This window comes from Bos indicus, chromosome 18 (assembly GCF_029378745.1).
Source record: "Bos indicus isolate NIAB-ARS_2022 breed Sahiwal x Tharparkar chromosome 18, NIAB-ARS_B.indTharparkar_mat_pri_1.0, whole genome shotgun sequence".
Lineage (NCBI taxonomy): Eukaryota > Metazoa > Chordata > Mammalia > Artiodactyla > Bovidae > Bos > Bos indicus.
Genome location: NC_091777.1, coordinates 64,910,695 through 64,935,325, shown reverse-complemented (window position 1 = coordinate 64,935,325; position 24,631 = coordinate 64,910,695). Strand labels below are relative to the sequence as shown.

At 53.8% G+C, this 24,631-nt stretch overlaps 1 protein-coding gene across 1 annotated transcript; it reads left to right on the top strand.

Moving 5' to 3' along the window:
- The first annotated feature begins 1,820 nt into the window (after positions 1-1,820).
- ZNF835 (zinc finger protein 835) lies at positions 1,821-24,504 on the top strand. Its single transcript, XM_070770272.1, has 10 exons — positions 1,821-1,835; positions 3,002-3,370; positions 4,753-4,901; positions 6,839-7,127; positions 7,277-7,684; positions 11,342-11,392; positions 17,012-17,212; positions 18,782-19,057; positions 20,178-20,272; positions 21,441-24,504. The coding sequence occupies exons 1-10, from the start codon at positions 1,821-1,823 to the stop codon at positions 23,062-23,064; spliced, it is 3,477 nt and encodes a 1,158-aa protein (XP_070626373.1). The 3' UTR covers positions 23,065-24,504.
- Positions 24,505-24,631: the final 127 nt, after the last annotated feature.

Sequence of the window (24,631 nt, the reverse complement as noted above, 5' to 3'; positions counted from 1 at the left end):
AAGGCTGAAAATATTTCCTCTCTGGCCCTCTATAGAAATGTTGGTCGGCCTCTGACCTGTGCCCAGCGGGGTCCCTCGAGGCTGAACGCACCAAAATGCGCAGAGATTAGGAGGGACGGAGTGGGGACGCGCAAGATCACAGAGCCTCGCGTCGGAGCCAGGAGGGGCTCCCGGCTCAGTGTCCGCGTGTCCCCGGGGTCAGCCCCGCGCAGTGATTGACCCCCGGAGCCCGGCCAGGGCAGAGCGGGCCGCCGCGTGGACCTCGCGGCTCCGAAGGCTGTCGATGAGCTGGTTCAGGACGGGCGTCACGACGAGACAGAGAACAGCCACCCGCTCGGGGCGCTCGGCGGGGCGCGCGGGAGCCCTGGGGCGCGAGGCCACGGCGGTCCCTGCGCGCGACCAGGTGGGAACCGCAGGGGGACAACGCCTCGAGGCGGCTCTGGACGGAGGGCAGGAGGCGAGGACGGAGGCCAAAGGGCCCGCGAGGACGGGCGCGCGCAGGCCGGAGACCAGCGTGCGGTCGGCCGCGGTGTCGGCGCCTGCGGTCCTCGGCGCGGCGGGCAGCTGGCAGAAGAAGCGGCCAACCGGGGGCCGCCCGGGGCAGAAGCGCCATCCCGGCCGAGGAGGGCCTCGCAGCGGCCCGGGGAGAGGCCCACGCGGAGCTGCGGCCCGCGGCGCGCGGGGACAGGGCGGCCCGGCCGGCCCGCACGTGCGCCGGAGCCGGCGGGAGCGGGGCGCTCACCCAGGCCGCCGCCGGCGGCGCCAGGTGGGCGGGCGGGCGGTACACGGGCCGGTGCGGCCGCTGGTCCGGGGCGATGAGCCCCAGCAGGGCGCGGGCGCTCACCGCCGCGGCCAAACAGGCCGCCAGGAGTGCCGTCCGCAGCAAGCGCCGCGGCGGGGAGTCCGAGCCCCCGCCTGGTTCCCAGCAGCCGGGCGCGTCCCGGGGGAGACCCGGACCGTGAGGCTCCCCCGCGGCCCCGGGAGGGGCTGAGGGGCTGGGCGCCGGGCCTTTCCCTGGGCCTCTCTGCTCCGCACTCCTCTCCCGCCCCGTCCGCTCCCCTGCTCTTTCTGGTGCCGTCTCCCCACCGCATCTCCCGCTGCGGATCCTCTCCCGAATCGCTGACTTCCCCTCTCGCTCTCTCCTCTTCCTTCCCGCCTTGATTTCTCTCGTTTCTCTCCCCTCCCTTGTCTTCCGGTTCCCTGGCTTTATTCATCTCTCTGCCTCTCTCCTTCTGCGCAAGCCGTGTAAGAATGAGGGTGATGCGCACGTTTAAGAAGGTGACACACGCGTGTCGCCCCTCCTGCCCCCCTCTCTCTCCCGCACTCACAGTCGCCGCACTTCTCGACTTCCTTCTCTCCTTGTGGGCCTCTCCTCTCCTGGGCTCTTCCTGCACCCTGTTATCCCTTCCCCTCCGTCTCCCTGGGTTTCTCTCCTCTTCCTCGCTCTTCATCCTTCCAGACTTTTCCTCTGGCTCCGCCCTCCTCTGCAGGAGCAGCTGAGGTGCCGCCATGGTGGGGACAACCAAGCCCGGGACTCTGTTCCTCCTCCCCCAGCACCAGGGTAGGGAATGGTCGAGCAGATAGTGAGCAGAGGAGACACCTGGCCCGTCTCTCCTGCAGGACGTCTGCAACTCTTACGCCCTGCAGAGGAGGCGGATCCTTGTCCTAACTATCTGGGCACTGAGCGTTGGAGGCAGAGAACACAGCAAGTGCCAAGCTCCCGAGGCAGGAATGCACTTGGTGGCCTGCTTGGTGGGCGGAACAGACAGGATACCGGTGGCTGAGTGTTGTCAGTAGAGGGAAGGGCGACGTGAACCCAGATGAAGGTGGACCCGGTAAGGATGAGCAGACCATGCACAGAGGCGACCAGAGCACACAAGACCAATCTGCAAGACCTAAGGCAGCTGGAGAAGAGTTGCGGGTTCTAGTCTTGCAGTGAGTAGGGGTCTTATGCATGCACTACATACGTGCTTACAGCTGGGCCACTGTAATGAACCTGAAATTAAGAATGCTTGTCCTCCAGATGTTTGGACACAGTGGGGGAAGGAGAGGGTGGCACAAACTGAAAGAGTAGCATTGACATATGTGCAGTGTGTGTGTGTGCGCGCTCAGTCGTGTGTGGTCTTTGCAACCCCGTGGACTGCAGCCCGCCAGGCTCCTCTGTCCATGGGATTTCCCAGGCAAGAGTACGGAGTGGGCTGCCATCGACTACCATGTGTCAAATAGACAGCTAGTGGGATGTTGCTGTACAGCACAGGGGGCTCAGCTCGGTGCTCTGTGATGACTTAGAGGCGTGGGAGGAGGTTCAAGGGGGAGGGGACATATGTATACCTATGGCTGCTTTGAAACTAATGCAGCATTGTAAAGCAATTATGTGTGCTTAGTTGCTCAGTCCTGTCTGACTCTGTGCCACCTCATGGACTGCATCGCGCCAGGCTCCTCTGTCTGTGGGATTCTCCAGGCAAGAAGACTGAGTGGGTTGTCGTTTCCTCCTCCAGGGGATCTTTACCATCTGAGCCACCAGGGAAGCCCAAAGCCATTATGCTCCAATTCAAAAAAAAGAAAAACGAACCCTGTTCTCCAAGCAGTCCCAAATTTTGGAAGGGAACTTGATATTTTAGACTTACTGTGTTTTTAGGGGTCTGGGAGTCAAAAAAAAAAAAAGAGTGTCTCAAACAGACAGTTGTATACCTGATTCTGGAGTTTGGGAAAGTTATTAGTGGAGACGGAGGTTCGAGATGATCAGACACCCTCACATCTGAAGACCTGCTGAAGCCGTGGGTGCGGTGAGTCCTGGCAGGAGAGGTGCGAGCCGGCACGTGTGCCTTCGGTGTCATGAAAGTCTTCAAAGAGGGGACACTGTGCCCACCAACGCTGCCCTCCTGCACACACTCACACAGATTTGTGTATCGGGGTCTCTGGAGCACAAAACCCCATGCTGCCTACCTGTGAGTCCCCCCAGATTCCACAGCCTCCCACACACCACCTCCTTCCTCCTAAGGCAGCATCGAAGCTGCAAGTCCCCACCGCAGGGCAGGCCTCCGGTTCCCAGGACCAAGGATGGCCCGTGTGTCTGGGTTCCTGGTGCCCGAGCTCAGACGCTGAGGAAGGTGGCCAGACATCCAGACCGGACTCCTCGTGGGAAGAATTAAAGCGTGCTATCTGGCTCCTCGGGGAACCTGGTCGCCTGGGATGGGGGAAGCACAGACTCGCCTCGCCCAGCCGCCAGTCAGGGCTCCGGGCAGCGCCCTTGACCCCCACAGGCCCCCTCGGTTCTGGGCCCTCGCTCCCAACGCTTCCGGGGGAGACCTCGGCACAGGAGCACCGGCTCCCCTGGGCCCTGCGGGGACCCTGCCTGCCCTCCCTGGAGGTGAGAACGGAAGGCAAACGGGGGTGCGGAGGAGCTGTGCTGATTTCTTTGTCTTTTGTAATCCTGCCCCCTCGCTCAGCTCTCTCAGTATCTCTCAGGCCATTTCTGCGGATGTCCCCTCCCCCCTCCCCCTGGGCCCCGATCAGTTCAGTTTCTCACCCTCCTCTGTCTCTGTATCTGTGCCTTTTTCACTGCATCTTTCTCTCTTGCCATCTCTGCAAAGTCTCTACCGGTCTCCCCGCCACTTCCTTCCTGTCTTTAGCTCCCTTTCATCTCTTGTCGTCTCTCTGACGCACGTGGTCAATACCTGCATCCCAGTGGGTGTCTTCTACCCCGCGGCTCTCTCCAGCATCCTCCGTGTGCCTGTCCCTTTCTCTCCTAGAATCTCCTTCCTTCTGGACGTGCTGGCCTTCCGTTCTTTGACCTCCTCTCCCACCGTATCTTCTCTTTCTCCCGTGTCATCCTCTTTTTTCCTTTTCCCAGCCTTCAAAATAATATGATATTTTCTCAGGGTTGCCAAAGCCAATTTTGTAGGCATGCTTTGCATCCAGGAGCTGTTCTAAATTGGGGAGACAAGCACGTGAATGCTGTAAAAAGTCACCGACGTACCCACAGACACACCCTAAACACACCATAACAAATTGTGAATTCAGGAATCATAGATGTTGGGTTTGGGGAGGAAATGAGGAATTGTAGCTGCGTTATCTCTGCTCTGTTGCTCCAGAACCAGCTCGGGTCCTGTCACGTGGCCTGTGCTTAGTGACTGTTGAGGCTGGAATAAGGCCATAAGTGGACTTCACGAGTGGCTAAAGTCACAGCATGTCCCCAGTTGGGCTGTTATCTCTTCTTTATAAAAACAATGGGTCCTGACTTCACTTTATTCCATAAATATGTTTCAAGGTCACCTTGGCACAAGTTGGTTCGTATCGCCCGCCTCCCTTAGCTGTCATAGAATCCACAATCTCAATGTTGTTTCCGCACCAGGGACGGATTTTAGTCAATGGCGGGGCTGGGCAGATAACGGGAAGAGATTTGACCAGAGAAATATTTGCCTGCGTTACGGGTGTGATGTATTAATCTTTACTACAGAGTTTATAACTTACGGATAAAGAAACAAACCAGAGTAACTTGGAGACTTAGAGACACAACAGTAGTTAACTATGCCAGCTATGATTATGAACTTCACAGTCCTTTACAAAATGGGGGAAATGATGCCTCCGGCCTAGGGGACGAGTCGGACTAGCCAGGTCAGGATGGAAGGAGACCACAGCCAGCGGGCGACTGGCCGCCCCGCCTTTTCCTTGCATTGCGCAGCCGTGCTGTGGCTGCAGGGGGTCACATCAGGGGTGCTGCTCTCCATCTTGCTGGTACCCCGTACTTAGTGCTGGTCTCAGGTCTTGGGTCTCGGGGCTAGTCGCTGTCAAATTTCCACTTTTACTAAATGGGGCCACAAGAGCGAGGACGAGAGAGGAAAGGGCGATGCTGGGAAAACCTCTGCTGGGTCCTGGCTGTTGGTGCCCATTCTTACTGGGTAGGCCAGGACAGCGAGCTGACTTCTCCCTCCCCGGGTCACTTCTCAGGGATGTTTGTGCAAGGAGAAAGCTGGCAGAAGCAGAAGAACGTCTCCTACACACGGAGCAAACTTCTTCCGTTGACCAGAAAAGCAGCAGATGCTTGCAGCTCAATGTTCCCCTCCTGCTTTACAACCCACCGCACGCGCAGGTTTCCCTAATGAGCTCTTTGTGGCCGTCTCTCTGACACTCAGGGCGTGGATAACCGAGGCACACAAACACGAAGCGTTTGGGTCTGCTTCAGCCGTGAGTGACAAAGTCCTCTGTCCCTGACTCAGAACCTGATGTCTTTTGAGGGGGAGGCCCTGCCGCACCGCACGTGGGAGCTCTGTTCCGCAGACCAGGGACTGAACCGCTTCCCCCTGCATTGGAAGCATGGAGTCTCAACCACTCCTGGACACCTGAGAAGTCCCACCTTATGCTTGTTTTCCAGCATCCATTCAGTAGACTAGTTTGTAAGTAGGTAAAATCCAAATCTTTCACACTTCCTTTTTTTAAAAAAAAATTTATTGGCATATAGTTGATTTAAAATGTTGTGGTAGTTTCAGGTGTACAGCAAAGTGATTCAGTGTTTCATACACATATTTCCATTCGTTTTCAGGCTCTTTTCTCATATAGGTTATCACAGAATGTTGGTAGAGGGCCCTGTGCTCTGTGGTGGGTCCTTGCTGGTCATCTGTCTCATATATAGTGGTGTGTGTATGTGAACCCCACATTCCTGATTGATCCCTGCCCTTCCCACACTGTTCTTGACAGAGACAGTGTCCAGGCTGTACAAGCGGGCAGGGACCACGAGGGCGGCAGCCCCAGTGCCTCTGAAATACACACGTCACTTTCAGCTTCTGGAGGGAGGCGCTGAGGCGGCTGATGGGGCTGGGGTCAGTCTTGATGGGGGCGGGCCGCTGGGTCCTGAAACCAGCCGTGGGGGTAGGTCAGCACGGGACGAGACCACCCGTTCACCTCTCCTCCCTCCAGCCGCTCAGAATTTCTGGGACAGTCCCTTTCTCATCCACACCACACACACACACACACACTCGCACACACGGAACCTAGGCTCTAGCCTTTGTACTGCTTAACTGGGTCTTGAGTTCCCTGGTAACTCAGTGGGAAACAATCTTCCTGCCGGTGCAGGAGGCTTGGGTTCTACCCATGGGTGGGTGGGTCGGGAAGATCCCCTGGAGAAGGGCATGGCAACCCACTCCAGTGTTCCTGCCTGGAGAATCCCACAGACAGAGGAGCCTGGCAGGCTGCAGTCCATGGGGTCGCAGAGTCGGGCATGACTTAAGGATTAAACAGTTGCCTCCTGCTTCACTTCCTCAGAGGAGATAGTATGTGATTGCTTTTTAAAAATAAGTTTGGTGTGTTTGAGTTTGTGTGTATGTCTGTGTGTGTAACACATCATCCATAGAATTATTGCAAGACAGAGTGCACAGCCTAGATTAAGCAATCCACAGCCAGAGAGGCGACCCAGCCTTGTGAACAAACACAGTCCAGTTGTGCAGTAGTTACCCCCAGACCCTCAGTTTTGTACAAAAGCAGAGCAGTGGCGCCCCACTCCAGTGCTCTTGCCTGGAAAATCCCATGGACGGAGGACCCTGGTAGGCTGCAGTCCATGGGGTCGAGAAGAGTCGGACACGACTGAGCGACTTCACTTTCACTTTTCACTTTTATGCATTGGAGAAGGAAATGGCAACCCACTCCAGTGTTCTTGCCTGGAGAATCCCAGGGATGGTGGAGCCTGGTGGGCTGCTGTCTATGGGGTCGCACACAGTCGGACATGACTGAAGCGACTTAGCAGCAGTATTAATTTATTTCTTCTCCCTTCGACGCCGCATCTCAGAGGTCAGGCCTTTCCCCCAGACTGTCCTGAAGGCCCCTTCACGTCCTTGTTTCACAGGCTGCAGATGACGGGCCTCACCGTGGGGATGAGGACGCCATGGGCCACGGAGATGACCTGGTCTCAGTCGTGGATTGTCTTGGCTTGGGGCATCACGTCCATGGAGATGGCCGTGCCAGGGAGCAGAGCCACCACCGTGAGGTGTGATCCACCCGTGGGGAACACCTTGCCTCGGGCCTCCGTGGACCGCGTCTGCAGCACAGCCACGGGGATTGTCCCAGAGGAGGCCATGACAGGCAGAAGGAGCCCGCAGGGTCAGGCACTGGCGCCCGGCACAGGGGACTCGTTGGTCAGAGCAGGCAGGCTTGGGCAGGGCCAGAAGCTCACATGAGAAGCCACGCGATGACTCCAAGGGCGGGGTCATCATGGGGACCACGGTCCACAGGAAGGCTGCGGTCCACAAGGTCCCGGCCAACAGGGTGACACCCACGGCCACAGCGCAGTCACCGACCACGGCAGCCAGCAGGAGACACGCCACAAGCCCCAGGCACAACCCCGCAGCCACCTGGCCAAGCGCTGTCCTGGAGAGGTGATGGGGATGGCCACCCAGCGCCTGGCCAGACCCGGGGCACTCTGGACGTGGAGGCACACGTGTCCAGGAAGGACAGGTTGCTGAGGAAGAAGCACATGGGCGTGTGGATAAGAATGGTAGCCAACCAGCATAGGGCGAGGCTGTCCCCGAGGAGGGTGATCACGCAGGTCCAGAGGAGCGGGTGGTGGGAGACGGTCTGCATCCGTGGGCACCGGGACAGCCCAAGCAGGCCGAAGAGGACCTCGTCCGTGCTGTTCTGGATGTCCGTGCTCCTTCTGAAACCCCGGGTGGGTGGGAAAGTGTGGGTCATCTTGGTGAGTCATTCAGACACTGACAGCTTCCTATAAATATGGCTTGACTCTTTCAAGGCACCAGCTCTAGGGGTTCCTTGGCACCGCTGCTCAGATGACTATTCCTATACCCCTGGGTTGCTAAATGCTGCTTAATATAATAGATGAGGGGAAATGGAAACACAGACAGACTTTATTTTTGGGGGCTCCAAAATCACTGCAGGTGGTGATTGCAGCCACAAAATTAAAAGACATTTACTCCTTGAAAGGAAAGCTATGACCAACCTAGACAGCATGTTAAAAAGTAGAGACGTCACTAGACAAAGACCTGTCTAGTCAAAGCTATGATTTTTCCAGTAGTCATGTATGGATGTGGGAGTTGGACCATAAAGAAGGCTGAGTGCTGAAAAATTGATTCTTGTGAATTGTGGTCTTGAAGACTCTTGAGAGTCCCCGGGACTGCAAGGAGATCCAACCAGTCCATCCTAAAGGAAATCAGTCCTGAATAGTCATTGGAAGGGCAGATGCTGAAACTGAAACTTCAATACTTTGGCCACCTGATGCAAAAAGCTAACTCATTTGAAAAGACCCCAGTGCTGGGAAAGATTGAAGGTGGGAGGAAAAGGGGACGACAGAGGATGAGATGGTTGGATGGCATCCTTTACCCAAGGGACATGAGTTTGAGCAAGCTCCAGGAGTTGGTGATGGACAGGGAGGCCTGGCGTGCTGCAGTCCATGGGGTCCCAAAGAGTCGGACACGACCGAGTGACTGGAAAACAACAAGGTTTGTCATAGCTTTTCTTCCAAGGAGCAAGCGTCTGTTAATTTCACGGCTGCAGTCATATTCGTCTATACTTTGTGCCATCCCAGTGAAAATCCCAAGAGGGTGTGCGTGTGTGTGCAACTAGACAAGCCAAATCTAAAAGTTATGTCGGAAGATAAAGGACCTGCTTATCTCGAAGCTACAGAAATTAAATTAAAATTAAAGTGTCAATTAAACATTTTTAATTTCAATTAAATTAAAACTTAAAATTAAACTGTTAATTAAATGAAAACTTCAATTAAAATTAAAATGTCAATTAAACTAAAATTAAGGCAATCTGGCCGATGAGCTAGCAGAGATAGCAAAGAACTGAGCCAACACACAAATGTTTATTTAATTTATAGGAAAAAACAGCATCGCAGGGAAGTGAAGAAGTACAGGCATTTCAATAAATGGCCTTAGACTGATTCTCCACTATTCGGAGAGAATGTGAAATTTTCTCAAGCCCAAATAATTCTTAAAATTATGTTCCCTCTGTATATAAACAAAATCTAAACTAACACAACATAGTAAATCAACTATACGCCAAGAAAGTTTAAAAGGTAAAAGACAAAAAGAAGGAAAAGTAAATTCAAAATCAATAAAACTCATAGAAGATAGTAGGAGACACACTGCTTTGAGATCTGTTTAGACTGTTAAACCAGAGCAATTGTTTTGACTACATTAAAACTAAGCACTCTGTTAATCAAGCACACACACAGTGAAAGGAATGAAAAATCAAGCTATAATGTGGGAAATTACCTACAACACCTATCTTTGAACATATGTTCGTGTCTTAAACACGGAAATAACTTCTACAAAGCTGAAAGAAGAGGAAAAAACTTCAGAAGAAAACATTGGGGAAGAAACTTAAACTAGCCTATCAGAAAGAAGAATATTGATGAAAATGAGTCCACCAACTGGTTAGCAATCAGGAAAATGCAAAAGAGAAACATAGTGAGCTAGGACTGCAAACCCTCATACACGGCCGGCAGCAGACAGAGCTCACTGCCAAGCTTTACAATGGAAGACACATGAGAACACTCATCCACTGTTAGGCCCTCACAATAAACCGGGCAAAATCTACTAAAGTTGCACACACGCAAATTTATGACAAAGCAGCCCCACTCTTGCATGCGTATTTGATGGTGATGCATTGAGCACCCAGACATGTATAAGACTCTCTGGCAGTGTCAGACCAGAAACCACACGAATGCCCATTAACATCAAAATATAGGGAAAACTGAAGCCCCGCAAAAAAAAAGTGAAAAAAGAAAAATATAACATTCTGGAGATAAAATTTCACTGTAAACAAAATGGACCTAAATTACAAAAAAAAAAAAAAAAAAAAACTATTAAAATGACCAAATGAGAACTTCCCTGGTGATCCAGTGGCTAAGACTGAGCTCCCAATGCAGGGGGGGCGCCGGTTCGATCCCCAGTCAGGGACCTAGACCCCACATGCCACAACTTAAGGTCCTGCGTGTCACCACAACACTCCTGTGCAGCCAAATAAGTAAATAAATACTTTGTAAAATGACACCTACATGCAACAACATAGTTCAGGCTCACAAATGTGTTCATCAAGATGCATGCGTGTGTGCTAAATCCCTTCAGTCGCATCTGCCCCTTTGGGACCCCATGGACTGTAGCCCACCAGGCTCGTCCGTCCATGGGATTCTCCAGGCAAGAGCACTGGAGCGGGTTACTGTGGCCTCCTCCAGGGGATCTTCCTGACCCGGGGGTGGAACCCATGTCTCTTACGTCTCCGTATTGGCAGGTGGGTTCTTTACCACTGGGAAGCACCACACGGGAAGTCCCTTTGAACATGATTTCCAGGACCATTATAGCACATGAATTAACGTATGTGAAGTCCAACCACAGCCAAAAGAAAATGATACTGTCAGACACCAGTACTGTATCAACACGCCTGTCTGGAGGCAGGCCAGAGGGTAGTGAGGAAAGGAAACAAGGAAAAAAATCATCGGGAATAAGAAAAGTTACGGTTTTACTAAGAAAGGGGTATGGTTATCTGTGATTACTGTTGAATTTTACGGCATTGTAAAATCTTGGCCTGTGTACTGTTCTACATGCATTATGTTTCACAATAGGGGGAAAAAATTGTTTTTCCTGAAAAAAGACCTAACTTTTTCACGATACAAGGGCACCATCTAGTGGTCACAGAGGTACTTTATGAACTCAGTGAGTGGGTTGCTCAGTCATGTCCGCCTCTTTGGGACCCCACGGACTGTAGCCAGGCTCCTCTGTCCATGGAATTCTCCAGGCCAGGATACTGGAGTGGGCTGCCATTTCCTCCTCCAGGGGATCTTCCCAACCCAGGGGTTTCACCCGGGTCTCCTGCATGCAGGCAGATTCTTTACTGTCTGAGCCACCGTCCCAGCCTTCATGAACTCAGAGGCATTCCCTTAAATCGAAACAGAAAATAAGTGAGATACTTTTGTTCCTGAGTATTGTCCAGTTTAAAAAAAAATGCACAACATGAAAGTCTCAAATTAATTTTTATTTGGGTTAAAATGAGGACTGCAACCCAGGAGACAGCACCTCAGGTAGCCCTGAGAAACTGCTCAGAGGTGGGGGTAAGGTCAGTATAGATGTGGTTTTGGTGAAAGGGGAATACATGCAATCAAGCAGACATTTTCCCAGAAGGCTTCTGCTAGTCTGATGAGGCTTTCTGCTAGTTACGAGAAGCAGGCATCACCATGAAGGAGTTTAGTGCTTCTCTAGATATGAGGAGATACAAGAATTGGACTCATAAACTCAGCCCCTGAGTGTATCTAACTATCTGAAGGCCTGTCCGGCCAGTTTTTCCCAGGGCGCAGAGTGCCTCGTTTCTGCTCCTCACCCTGCACTCCTTTCAGGAGGTGCTGAAGGTCGGCAGCTCAGCAGCACCCGATTCAATCCTTGCGGAGGTGGGTGGCAAGCGCCCATGGCAAGTGCTGATCTGTATTGACAGCTGACATTGGAAAACCACAAGACGCCTGTGCGTGGAGATTACGTCTAACATAAATAAAGAGAGCTTGTTCTGTGCAGGCTCGGGCAGCAGTGGCCACCCCAGGAATCAGTGTGGAGGGGGCCCTGGGGAGATGCCTGTAGGGAATTTCACCTCGAAACTCACCCCAGCTACAGAGGAGGGTTAGGAATCCCTGACCTGAGGGCTTCCCAGGTGGTGCTCATGGTAAAGAACCTGCCTGGCAATGCAGGAGACGCAAGAGATGCAGGTTCGATCCCTTGGTCGGGAAGATCCCCTGGAGAAGGACATGGAAACCCTCTCCAGTATTCTTGTCTGGAGAATCCCATGGACAGAGGAGCCTGGTGGGCTACAGTCCGTAAGGTCGCAGAGAGTTGGACACGCCTGAAGCGACATAGCATGACGTGAGCTCCAGGAGAGGGGACTGATCTAACTACGCCCCCCCGCCCCCGCCATGACCACCACCAAAAAATAAATCACTGTGTACATCCTTTCTCTTGATTTCTGAATTCTTTTCTCTGATTGAGTGGCACTTCCTGCTGCAGGTTACTATGGCAACCAGGACATTCCATCCTCTTAAACATGTCTCTGATCCACTTGTCTGATAGCCTGGGCAAGGCAAAATTATAGAGACGGCAACCAGATTGGTTGTTGACAGGGGCTGGGGGACGAGGCAGGAGGTGATTATAAAAGCGGGAAACAGAGGAGGGTTTGAGGGTAGTGGAAACATTCTGCATCTTGATTGTGGTGGTGATGGTGGTATTGAATGAACCTATGTGGGTGTTAAATACAGTAACAGCAAACAAAGTCAACATTTTTAGAACGTGCTGGCCCCAAAACTGGCAGCCATTTAAATACATTGCAGGAAAAAAAAAAGTCTTAATGACAAGAAAAAATAGTTCTTGCTATGTGTTGTTAAAGGATAAAAAGCACGATTACCAAGTCTTATACACCATATAATAATCTCTTTGCATGCGTGCTAAGTCACTTCATTTGTGTCCGACTCTTCACAACACCACGGACTGTACCCGCCAGGCTGCTCTGTCCATGGGATTTCCCAGGCAAGATTACTGGAGTGGGTCGCCATTCCCTTCTCCATATAATCTCTTTACCTGCCAAGAACACACGTTTGGAGGGGAATATACCAACGGTTCCCAAACTGTGCACCGAGGCACCTGGCTTTTTCATTTTATTTTGTAATTAATTTTTATTGGAATATAGTTGCTTTATGGTGTTGTGGTCATTTCTGCGATACAACAAAGTGAACCAGCCATACACAGACACAGAGGCACCTCCTCTCCCTTTAGGACTTCCTTCCCATTTAGATCACCACAGCGCATTAAGCCGAGGGCTGGACAGTAGGTCCTCATTAGTTTCCGGTTTTATACACATGGTGCATGTACGTCAATTCCAATCTCCCAGTTCATCCCACCCCGCCTTCCCCGCTTGGTATCCATTCTCTATGCCTGTGTCTCTACTTCTGCTTTGCCAAAAGGATTATCTTTATCATTTTTCATCTGGATATTTTAAATCCGAGAGACATACAGCAATATTCAACATCTGTCTGACACCCCAGGAGCTACCAGTTCCAGCGGATCACATTTTCAACATTAGCTCTCTCTACATTCCCTTCTCTGACAGAAGATCTTTGTGAAGCTGTGTTGTCAGTAATTGCTGTAAAAAAGCAAGTGGCCTGTAAAAATCACCTTGGAGCAGGAAATTCGGGAGGTGGGGAGACGGTTCAGTCTGACTCCCAGGTCTGAGAACTTGTGCAGTGCCCAACATGCACACACAGCCCATTACTAAGTAACTGTCATGGTTGCAGGATGAAGGAAATCTCCTTGACCTTTGCAGGGTCTGATCTCCCCACAGCGATCTCGTCCTGCAAAGGACCTCAGCTGCTTGTGCTCAGGTCACCTCCTAGACCTTGACGAGCCCCTGTCGCCACAACTTGAGCCCCCAGACCTTTGCCCCCACCTGCGCCCCAGCTGCATTGGTCCTTCCACTGTTTAAAAGAGTTTTATTGAAGTACAGTTGCTTTACAATGCTGGGTTAATTTCTGCAGTACAACAGCATGTTCACCTGAAACGATCACAGCACAGTTTGTTAAGCAACTATACCCTGATACAAAACAAAAAGTTTTAAAATAAAAAAGCCTAGGAAAGGTTTGGGATGAAGAAAAACCCCAGTTTCTGTTCTGTATTTTTTTATAATTATAGTGTGTTTATAATGTGATATGAATATATATGGGCTTCCCAAGGGGCACAGTGGTAGAGAATATGCCTGCCAATGTGTGAGATGCAAGAGCGGCAGGTTCGACCCCTGGGTCGGGAAGATCCCCCGGAGGAGGAAGTGGCACCCCACCCCAGCATTCTTGCCTAGAGAATCCCATGGACAGAGGAACCTGGCGGGCTACAGCTCACGTATGGGTCACAAAGAGTCAGACTTCGGGAGTAAACAACAATAACCTGGTAAATTAAGATTGTCACTTCTCTGTTACACTAATATCTTAGGAGGAGTAAGTACTTAAGACATCCAGCCTTTTCTCCCCAAGTCAGAAATTTAATTCATTTGCTCCTTTCCACAAGCTAATTTGCCCATTCCACACACGAGGCACAGTTCAGCTCAGTTCAGTGGCTCAGTCGTGCCCGACTCCTTGCGACCCCAGGGACTGCAGCACGCCAGGCCTCCTTGTCCATCACCAACTCCCAGAGCTTGCTCAAACTCACGTCCTTCGAGTCGCTGATGCCATCCAGCCATCTCATCCTCTGTCGTCCCCTTCTCCTGCCTTCAGTCTCTCACAGCATCAGGTCCAATGAGCCAGTTCTTAGTTTCAGGTGGCCAAAGTATTGAAGTTTCAGCTTCAGCATCAGCCCTTCCAATGAATAGTCAGGACTGATTTCTTTTAGGATGGACTGGTTGATCTCCTTGCAGTCCAAGGGATGCTCAAGAGTCTTCTCTAACACCACAGTTCAAAAGCATCCATTCTTCAGCACTCAGCTTTCTTTATAGTCCAACTCTCACATCCATACATGACCACTGGAAAAACCATAACTTTGACTAGACGGACCTTTGTTGGCAAAGTAATGTCTATACTTTTTAATATGCTGTCTAGGTTGGTCATAGCTTTCCTTCCAAGGAGCAAGCGTCTTTTAATTTCATGGCTGCAGTCACCCTGTGTGATCCTAGGCACAAGGAGGTTAAATAACCTGCCCCAGGACGTTCAGCTAGGAGACAGTGGAATCAGGATTTGAACCCGGGTCCCACCCAAGGCAAGTGCGTGGATTCCTAACCACCAGGCGCCGCGGCAGCTTCACCATCACCTAGTCAGCCCTGCGCTGCGAGGGTTAGAGACAACATCGCGTCAGTACCCGTCCCACCGTCGTCATGACAACCTTTATCTCCTCTCCCACCCCACGCGCTTGGACCCAGGCCCTGGGGAGGAGGGGGGACAGCAACGTGGTGATTTTTGAAGATCGTATCCCTTTTCTTACAAGTTTGAGTTCGGGAAAACGTGCCCATTTCCAGTGTATTCCTTGCTCTTCCAGGAGCCCCCTTTGCAAGGATTATTCCTTTGCAAAGGGAATGTGCCTAGTATTCCCGGGGAGAGGGGGTTGCTAACATCGCATTTCTTGGCCTAAAGGGGCAGAGGACACCAGTCCAGCTTAAAGTGACTTCTTTGCCTCTCCTCCCCTAGCCCTTGACCTCAGAGCCTTCCACGGAAATCTCTTTTTATCCTTCGTAATTCTGGGGAAAAAAGAAAACAGTTTAGCTTGAGCGGATTTAGTTTTCTTTCTGTGGAGCCACAGCGCCCTCAAGTGTTCACTAAGGCTCGGCGCCACCTCGTTTGAGAAACGCATGTGGGTGTGTCTCAGTAGTGTCTGCAGGGCCTGGAGAACAAACTGTATTTACCCTGGCTTCAGTTCAGTTCAGTCGCTCAGTTGTGTCCGACTCTTTGCGACCCCATGAATCGCAGCATGCCAGGCCTCCCTGTTCATCACCAACTCCCGGAGTTCACTCAGACTCACGTCCATCGAGTCAGTGATGCCATCCAGCCATCTCATCCTCTGTCGTCCCCTTCTCCTCCTGCCCCCAATCCCTCCCAGCATCAGAGTCTTTTCCAATGAGTCAACTCTTCGCATGAGGTGGCCAAAGTACTGGAGTTTCAGCTTCAGCATCATTCCCTCCAAAGAAATCCCAGGGCTGATCTCTTTCAGAATGGACTGGTTGGATCTCCTTGCAGTCCAAGGGACTCTCGAGAGTCTTCTCCAACACCACAGTTCAAAAGCATCAATTCTTCGGTGCTCAGCCTTCTTCACAGTCCAACTCTCACATCCATACATGACCACAGGAAAAACCATAGCCTTGACTAGACGGACCTTTGTTGGTAAAGTAATGTCTCTGCTTTTGAATATGCTATCTAGGTTGGTCATAACTTTCCTTCCAAGAAGTAAGCGTCTTTTAATTTCATGGCTGCAGTCACCATCTACAGTGATTTTGGAGCCCAAAAAAATAAAGTCTGACACTGTTTCCACTGTTTCCCCATCTATTTCCCATGAAGTGATGGGACTGGATGCCATGATCTTCGTTTTCTGAATGTTGAGCTTTAAGCCAACTTTTTCACTCTCCTCTTTCACTTTCATCAAGAGGCTTTTTAGTTCCTCTTCACTTTCTGCCATAAGGGTGGTGTCATCTGCATATCTGAGGTTATTGATATTTCTCCCTAGCTTACGTTTGGCTAATTTCTTTCTTTCTTTTTTTTAAGGCTTATTGGTGACTTTTCTAACTATCCTGAGGGCTGACTTTGATCTCATCTCTCTTTCTCCGTCAGTTCTCTGCACACTCTCTCCCCACCCGCTTTCCCCAGGAGGATTCCTGTGATGGTTAGTTTCACGTGTCACCTTGGCCAGGCTCTGGTACCCAGCGACTGGATCAGACTCAGATGTTTCTGTGAAGTTATTCTGTAGATGTGGTCAACAGCTAACGTCAGTTTTTTCCCCCGCCATCCTACACAACTTGTGGGATCTTAGTTCCACCACCAGGGCTCGAATCTGTGCCCCCTTGCAGTGGAAGTGCTGAGCCTTAACCACTGGCCCTCCAGGGAAGCCCCTCAGGGAAAGCTCTTCAGGCCAGCAGCACCCTGAATTACCTGGCCTACCCCTTCGGCCTCGTCTCTGGGCCCTGCCTCTGTCTCCGTCAGCTTATTGCCAATAAACTGCTGTGTATAATAACGAGTCACTCCTCCACTGAGGGACTTTGTTGTTGTTCAATCACTCAGTCATGTCTGCCCCTTTGTGACCCCATGAACTGCAGCACGCCAGGTTTCTCTGCCCTTCACCATCTCCCAGATTTGCTCGGACTCATGTCCATCGAGTCAGTGATGCCATCCAACCATCTCATCCTCTGTCGTCCCCCTCTCCTCCTGCCTTCAGTCTTTCCCAGCATCAGGGTCTTTTCCAGTGAGTCAGTTCTTCACATCAGTGGCTTGCTCCTGGTTTATTCAATTCCTATTGAAGCCCTAAAGCACACCATATAAGAAACGCTACTGTTCTGGGTCCAGCATGCTGTGAGGAGGCCCAAGCGGGCCACATGGAGGTGTCGGACCAGTCCCAACAGTCACTACGTGGAGAAGAGCCAGGCTCCAGACGTCTGGGCCAACCGAGTCAGCCCCAGCCGCCCAGCCCTTCACACGTGCCCCCTCCATGCATCCACGGGGTCGGAGAGGCTGCCCTCCCTTCGTGGCCTGCCCCACTCTCTACTCGTAGGCTGATTTCTCTGACAAGCACGGAATAATGAGCATAAGAAAATGTTTTTTTCATGATACTTCCACACCATAGAATAGAAAGGTCTTTTCTTGTATTGGATTAATTCCCACTTTTTTTTTTTTAACAGGGAGTGGGGGGGAAGCTTTTTGGCAATTAGAAAAAAAAATGCTTGTCTTCTGAGCTCCCTCCCATAAATCTGTATGGTTTATGGAATGTGTAAGAGGTGTTTTTTAAATCTTCAAATGTAAAATTAAACCAGAAAAAAAAAAAAGACTTGGTGGCTTAAGAGAACAATCCTTTAATCTCATGCTCCTGGGTCTGTAGGCTGGAGGGAGGTTCTGCTCCTTGAGGCCCAGGCTGGGAGGGGCACTGGGCATATTCTTACCATACAGAGCTAGAAGCTTCCAGAAGGACAGGGGAAACCCACAATGCCTGTGGAGGTCTACATACGAAATAAAAAATTGAAGGGTAAAGAGAGCATGTCCAGCAGAGACAGGGACGGTGGAAGGCATAAAATAGGAGTATGGGCTTAAGAAACACAAATTACTGTGTATAAAACAAGCTACAAGCACATATTGTGCGAAATACAAAATATAGCTAATTTTTATATTAACTACAAATGGAGTGTAGCCTTTAACAATCGTAAACCGCTATGCTGTACACCTGAAACATATAATATTGTACAGCGACTATGCTGCTGCTGCTGCTGCTAAGTCGCTTCAGTCGTGTCCAACTCTGTGAGACCCCATAGACGGCAGCCCAACAGGCTCCCCCGTCCCTGGGATTCTCCAGGCAAGAACACTGGAGTGGGTTGCCATTTCCTTCTCCAATGCATGAAAGTGAAAAGTGAAAGGGAAGTCGCTCAGTCGTGTCCGACTCCCTGCGACCCCATGGACTGCAGCCTACGAGGCTCCTCCGTCCATGGGATTTTCCAGGCAAGAGTACTGGAGTGGGGTGCCATTGCCTTCTCCGACATACTTCACCTTAATAATAAAAGCAGGTGTTACGGTTTAATGGGCAGCCTTGGGAGAACATAAAGTAATATGGTGTCTCACAGGGCTTTGTGATTCTGGTGACATACATTTATCACGTCATACATGATTGTACATTCACACTGCCTTCCCAACTATCTAAAAATGAGCTTGTGCTCATTTCTCTAATAGCCAAGTGAATAACTTACAAAGGCTCACCCTATGAAGAGAATAATTTAGGAAGTCTAACTCTATGGAGAAGCACTTTACAGTAATGGCAGGCCAATAATTACTCCTATTTCAAGTTCTCTGCTATAATCATTTGCCAACGTCAATGAGTTTTTCACTTTCTCTGCTCTCAGGTGGAACTACAGCAATCGTCTGAGACAAATGACTTCCATTGCTTAATGGTGAACTGTGGCATGCAAACCTCAGTGCTGTGTGACCTGGGGTGACTAACTTAGCCTCTCTGATCCTCAGTCTTTTGAGGCTCTGCGGACTCCGCCCCCTCCTTGAGGACGCGGAGTCCCGCCCCCATTTGCCCGCCCCGCCCTCCTAGGGCTCTTGGAAAGGCTGAGAGTCTTCTTTCCACAGCGTGCCGACGCAGGGCCTTCTGGGAGTTGTAGTTTCGGTGACGCCGGCACGGCGGCGGGGGGGGGGCCTCAGTCGCTGTATGGGCGCAGCGCGGCGCCTTCTGGGAGTTGTAGTTCTTGGGAGCCCCAAACGGGCCGCAGCTCTCCCGGCGCGCGTGCACACAGCGGGTCGGCCCGGCGCTTGGACCCGACTGTGGAGGCTGCTGCCTTGCTTCGTGAGGCCTGCATGTCCGCGCCACCGCGGGACGAGGGGCCTCAGGGGGTCCGCGTGGACCAGGTAGGGCCAGAAACTGTGGAGAAACTGACTCGAACCCGCCACGCTTGGCGGGAGCCGCCCGAGGCCTTCGAAACTGGTCCCGAGGCGAGGGCGCCGGGTTGTGGTGTGCGCATGCGCGGGTGGTGTGCGCGGGTCCCTGTGTGTGTCCTTGTGTCCCCGGTACGCCCTCACCCGCCCCGCGTGCCATTCCAGAAGTTTTTCCTGGTGCAGACGTGTATCTGCATGTGTCACCGTGCGTGTGAGCCCGCCTGTCACACCAGAACTTTGTGCCCGTGCACCTGTGCGTGTGACTTCGTGAGTCTGTCCCCAAGGGTCACCATCGGTTGGCACGTGCCTGACCGTCGCGGCCTTTGCCCGAAAATTCGAGCACTTGGGGACGTCTGTCTTTGTGTGACTTGGAGCATGTGTGGAATGTGCTCTCCTGGCTAGGTGTGAGGTATATAATTCCACAGTTCCTGGGTGTGCACCTGCGTGGGGAGGCTCCGCAGGTGTGTCTGCCAGCCTGGAGCCCGATGGTCTGTGTGTGCCTGAGCGTGGCGGGCCGTGCCTGCGGTGTTTATGAGAGACCTCAGGAGCGTGGAGTTGTGTGTGTGTGTGTGTGTGTGTGTGCGCGCGTGGGGGAGACGTTGCACACCTGTGACTCTGGGCCTGTGTGGAGCTCTGCCCACCGCGTAACTGCATGTGACGGGTGTGCCACTGCGGGTGGTGTGCCTGTTGGGTGGCCACCACGTGTGACTTACCGTGTGTGTAGCCGCGTGTGTGCGTGGGCAAGCGTGACCGCAGGTGCACTTGGAGTTGTGCACATGTGTGAGATGGCTGGCCTCCTCGTCACCCACAGCACATGGGAGTGTAAGGGCATCCGAGTGCCAAGGGAGGGATGCTGTTAACCGCCTCCCTCCCCCAGTTAGGTCGCGTGCCACCCCAGTGTGTGTCTGGGTGATGTGACTGCCTCTGGGCATGTCTGTGTCTCCCCTTTGGTTGCCTGTTTGTGTACCTGTCCGGCCCAGGTCCACCCCGCCCTGACTCCACCTACCGTCCCCACACGCACACGGAGGGGACACCCGGTGTGCGGCGTCTGCCCAGGCATCTGCCTTCACATCCCTGCTGCTTTCTTGCACAGACGTCAGCTGGACCCACGCAGGAGGCACGTGCAGCCGGGACAGGCGCCACAGCCCGAGAGAGGTGGATGGGACCCGGTGCTCCCAAACCCACGAGGTGGGTACCACTGCCTGCTCTGGGGACCCAGCCAGGCCCTGCTCAAGCCTGGGGGCTGCCGGAGGGGTGACCCCACACTGGGCCCGGCCCAGCCTGGGTCCTGCCGGCAGAGCGCTCGCCCTGCACAAAGACCCCGCACCACCTGCCCTCACCGCATGGTCCGGGTCTCCCTGCGCTCTGCCGGGTCACACTTCAGCCCTCGCCCCGCGCCCAGCCCCTTTACTTGTCCTCTGACACCCTGGTTGTGGTCCCACCTTAGGCCCTTTGCACTTGGCGGTGCTCACAGGCCAGAATGCTGTCGCCATCACTTCCTCAGTGAGGCCTGCACTGGGGGACGAGCCTTCCAGGCAGCTGGAACGGCCGATGCAAAGGCCCTATGGCAGGAGCATGCCCGGAGTCATTTGTGGAACAGGGAGGAGGCCTTTGGCTGGAGAAGAGCAAGCTCAGAGCAGGCTGAAGTTGGGCGGCTGCTGTGCGGGCCATGGAGAGGAGTGAGGCTTTCATGGAGCCATTGGTGACTTTCAGTGGAGGGGAGAGAGGAAGGAGGAAAAGCTCCGGAGCCCTGGCATCGCAGCTTCCAGGAGCCTCACTGTGGAATAAAGAGCTAATACGTGGCAACGGCTTAAAGCAGCAGGCCCCAGCCGTTTTGGCACCAGGGACCAGTTTCATGGAAGACAGTTTCCAGGGAGGCTCAGGCCCAGGGGGCAGACACACGACCGTCTGGATCCACGGTCTTTCAGGGAAGGGTGTGCTCAGGGGGTTATGCCATCACCCCCAGGATGGCCCCTGACTCGTCCGCCCACCCCAGGGGTCTGCCCCCAGTGGCGGATACTGACCGCGGTACACACCAGGAGTGAGGGCTTCAGTATACATTTTGCGTGGACACAGTTGAATCCCTAGCAGCAGGGTTGAGAGACACTTGGTTGCTGCACCTGGCGGGTATTGGGGTGCTCTGAGTCCCAGGATCCTGTTCAACGTCCTGTTGAACACAACGCACAGGGTGGCCCCAGGACACCAGTCTGACCCAGGCAGCCGGTAGACAGGCCCCTCGCTGACCCTTTCCCAGCCTGAGACCGGTGACAGACCAGTTTGGTTCTCCATTGTTTTCTTTCTTTCCTTCCTTCTTTCTCTCTCCCGCTTCTCCTCCCCTACTTTTCCCATAACAAAGATGTGAAATCGAGGCAGCAGCTCGGAAAGCCGGGATGGAAGCACTCCTGGAGGGCGCCGCTCCCCAGAGCTCCAAGTTGGGAGAAACCCCCAAACCCGAGGGTGGGTTCAAGGACGGGCCAGAGAAGGCGGAAACCTGTTTGAAGCAGGAGGCCCGCAAGGAAAACCCCACCAGGGACGGGGTGCCCAAGCAGGATGAGCTCGCCGCCGGAACCCCCGAGACCAACTGCAGCCCCCTGACTCCCCAGGCCGACCACCGGCCCCAGAAGCGCGGCGCTCCAAGAAAGCGCAGGACCCTGAAGAAGGCAGCCGCCAGCGCGGAGCCGGAGCCAGAGGAGGTGGCGGAGCGAGGGGGCGGTGGCCCCAGCAAGCCGTGGAAGTGTGGGGACTGCGGCAAGGCCTTCAGCTACTGCTCGGCCTTCACGCTGCACCAGAGGACGCACACCGGGGAGAAGCCGTTCCCCTGCGCGGACTGTGGCCGCGCCTTCAGCCAGAGCGCGCACCTGGCGCAGCACCGGCGCGTGCACACTGGCGAGCGGCCCTACGCCTGCGCCGAGTGCGGCAAGGCCTTCAGCCAGGGCTCCTATCTGGCGGCGCACGGGCGCGTGCACACGGGCGAGCGGCCCCACCACTGCACCGACTGCGGCAAGGCCTTCGCGCGCCCCACGCACCTGGCGCAGCACCGGCGCGTGCACACGGGCGAGCGGCCCTTCGCCTGCGGCCAGTGCGCCAAGGCCTTCCGCAGCCGCTCGTCGCTGCGGGAGCACCAGCGCATCCACACAGGCGAGAAGCCCTTCGCCTGTGCGCGCTGCGACAAGGCCTTCCGCTTCTCCTCGGCGCTGCTCCGCCACCAGCGCACGCACACGGCCCAACGGCCCTACACGTGCGGCCAGTGCGCCAAGGCCTTCACGCAGGCCGCGCACCTGGCGCAACACCGCGGCGTGCACACGGGTGAGAAGCCCTTCGCCTGCACTGAGTGCGGCGCACGCTTCAGCCAGAGCGCCTCGCTCACCGAGCACCGGCGCATCCACACGGGCGAGAAGCCCTTCGCCTGCGCGCAGTGCGGCAAGGCCTTCACGCAGGTGTCGCACCTGAGCCGCCACCGGCGCACGCACACCGGCGAGCGGCCCTACGCGTGCGGGGCCTGCGGCCGCGCCTTCAGCAACCGCTCGCACCTGGTGCAGCACCACCTGGCGCACACGGGCGCGCGGCCCTACAAGTGCCCGGAGTGCGGCGCCGCCTTCGGCCACGTGTCCTCCCTGCTCGAACACCAGAAGGTGCACACGGGCGAGAAGCCCTTCCGCTGCGGCGACTGCGGCCGCGCCTTCAGCCACGGCTCGTCGCTGACGCTGCACCGGCGGACGCACACGGGCGAGCGGCCCTACGCCTGCCCCGAGTGCGGCAAGGCCTTCAGCAACCGCGCCTACCTGGTCCAGCACCACATCGTGCACACCGGCGAGAAGCCCTACGAGTGCGGCGGCTGCGGCAAGGCCTTCAGCTTCTCCTCCGCGCTCATCCGGCACCGGAAGACCCACGCCGCGGGCAAGAAGGCGGGGGCTCCGCTGGGCCCCACGGCCGCCGCCGCACCCACACCCGCGCTCCCGGCGGGAGGAGGAGCCTGCTGACGTGACAGCGGGGAGCCTGCAGAAACCTCGGTGCTGGTGGTGGCTGCTGTTCAGCCTTTCAGTCGCGTCCAACTCTTGGCGACCCCGTGGCCTGCAGCACGCCAGGCTTCCCTGTCCTTCAGTATCTCCCGGAGGTCGCAGACTCATGTCCATTGAGTCGGTGATGCTGTCTAACCATGTGATCCTCATCCTCTGTACATGGTACAGCACATAACCTTGGTGGCCCAGCCCAAGCATGAAGCCTGAGATCTACGGGGACCTCCTATAGGTGGGGGCTCACTGAACCTTCGCTACCTCGTGCTCAGGCTCTTGGTGCTGGCCAGGAGACACACCACCATCCCAGTGATGCCCCTGGGGAAACCGAGGCTCTGAGAGGCTCCGTGAGGTTCCCTCCTCACTCGAGGCTGATGTCACAGTGCCAGGATCAAGCCCACATCTGCCAGTCTCCCTGGTTCAAAATCATAAAGAGAGAAGTGTGTGTGTGTGTGTGTGTGTGTGTTGTGTGGCCACTCAGTTGTGTCCGACTCTTTGCGACCCCACGGACAGTGGCGCCTGCGAGGCTCCAGTGTCCATGGGAGTCTTCAGGCAGGAATACTGGAGTGGGTTGCCATTTCCTCCTCCAGGGGATCTTCCCGACGACCCAGGGATCAAACTCCCGACTCCTGCAGTGCGGGCGGATGCTTTACAACTGAGCCACCAGGGAAGCCCATAAAAAGGTCAGCTAACTCAGATAACGATGAATGTTATGGACAGGATTTTAAAAGATATGGGGAAGTGATTCTGCCTTATACGTGAGTTAATTTTAATTTTATGCTAACTAAAATCCTCCAATACTTTGGCCACCTGATGTGAAGAACTGACTCATTGGAAAAGACCCTGATGCTGGGAAAGATTGAAGGCTGGAGGAGAAGGGGATGACAGAGGATGAGATGGTTGGATGGCATCATGACTCAATGGACATGAGTTTGAGCAAGCCCTGGGAGTTGGTGTTGGACAGAGAAGTCTGGCCTGGTGAATGGGTTCGCAAAGAGTGACACGACTGAGCGACTGAACTGAACTAAAATAGCTTGTTTGTGGCCTATCAAACACGCATGGTACGTCTGCTTTAATTAGAAAAGAAAAGGGCATCTGGGCCAGAAGTAGAGCACGTGCTGCCTCCCTTCCTGGGACGCCAGTGCTGACACTCCATCAGTAATACTTCATTCCCAGGTGCCAAGGCCAACTGCCGAGGCATTGTGAATGCATGGCGGTCCGTTTGTTTTGAAAACTTGAAGAAACATATCTCTGACGTGTTTAACGTTTTGTTCTGACAACACGTAAAACTGTTGAAAACCATGCTTCTCTGGAGCAATTTTTCAGAATGATCTGGGAGGCTGTCTTCTGGGCTGTAGTCCTCAGTTTGACTCAAATAAAACTCTTTTCTATTTTTATTGTACAGTATTCATCGATTATTTTCATTGACTGGGAATTGGTGGTATTTATGAGGCTGGGCAGATCACTCCCAGGGGATGACAAGCGAATGAAAGAAAGGAGCCAACCCAGAGAGAAGTTTGGGGAAAGACTGCTT

Coding starts and splice junctions, on each gene's coding strand:
- ZNF835 (XM_070770272.1), top strand. Junction 3,371..4,752: donor CCTGCCTGCCCTCCCTGGAG/GTGAGAACGGAA, acceptor CCCCGTACTTAG/TGCTGGTCTCAGGTCTTGGG. Junction 7,128..7,276: donor CCGGCACAGGGGACTCGTTG/GTCAGAGCAGGC, acceptor CCACGGCCACAG/CGCAGTCACCGACCACGGCA.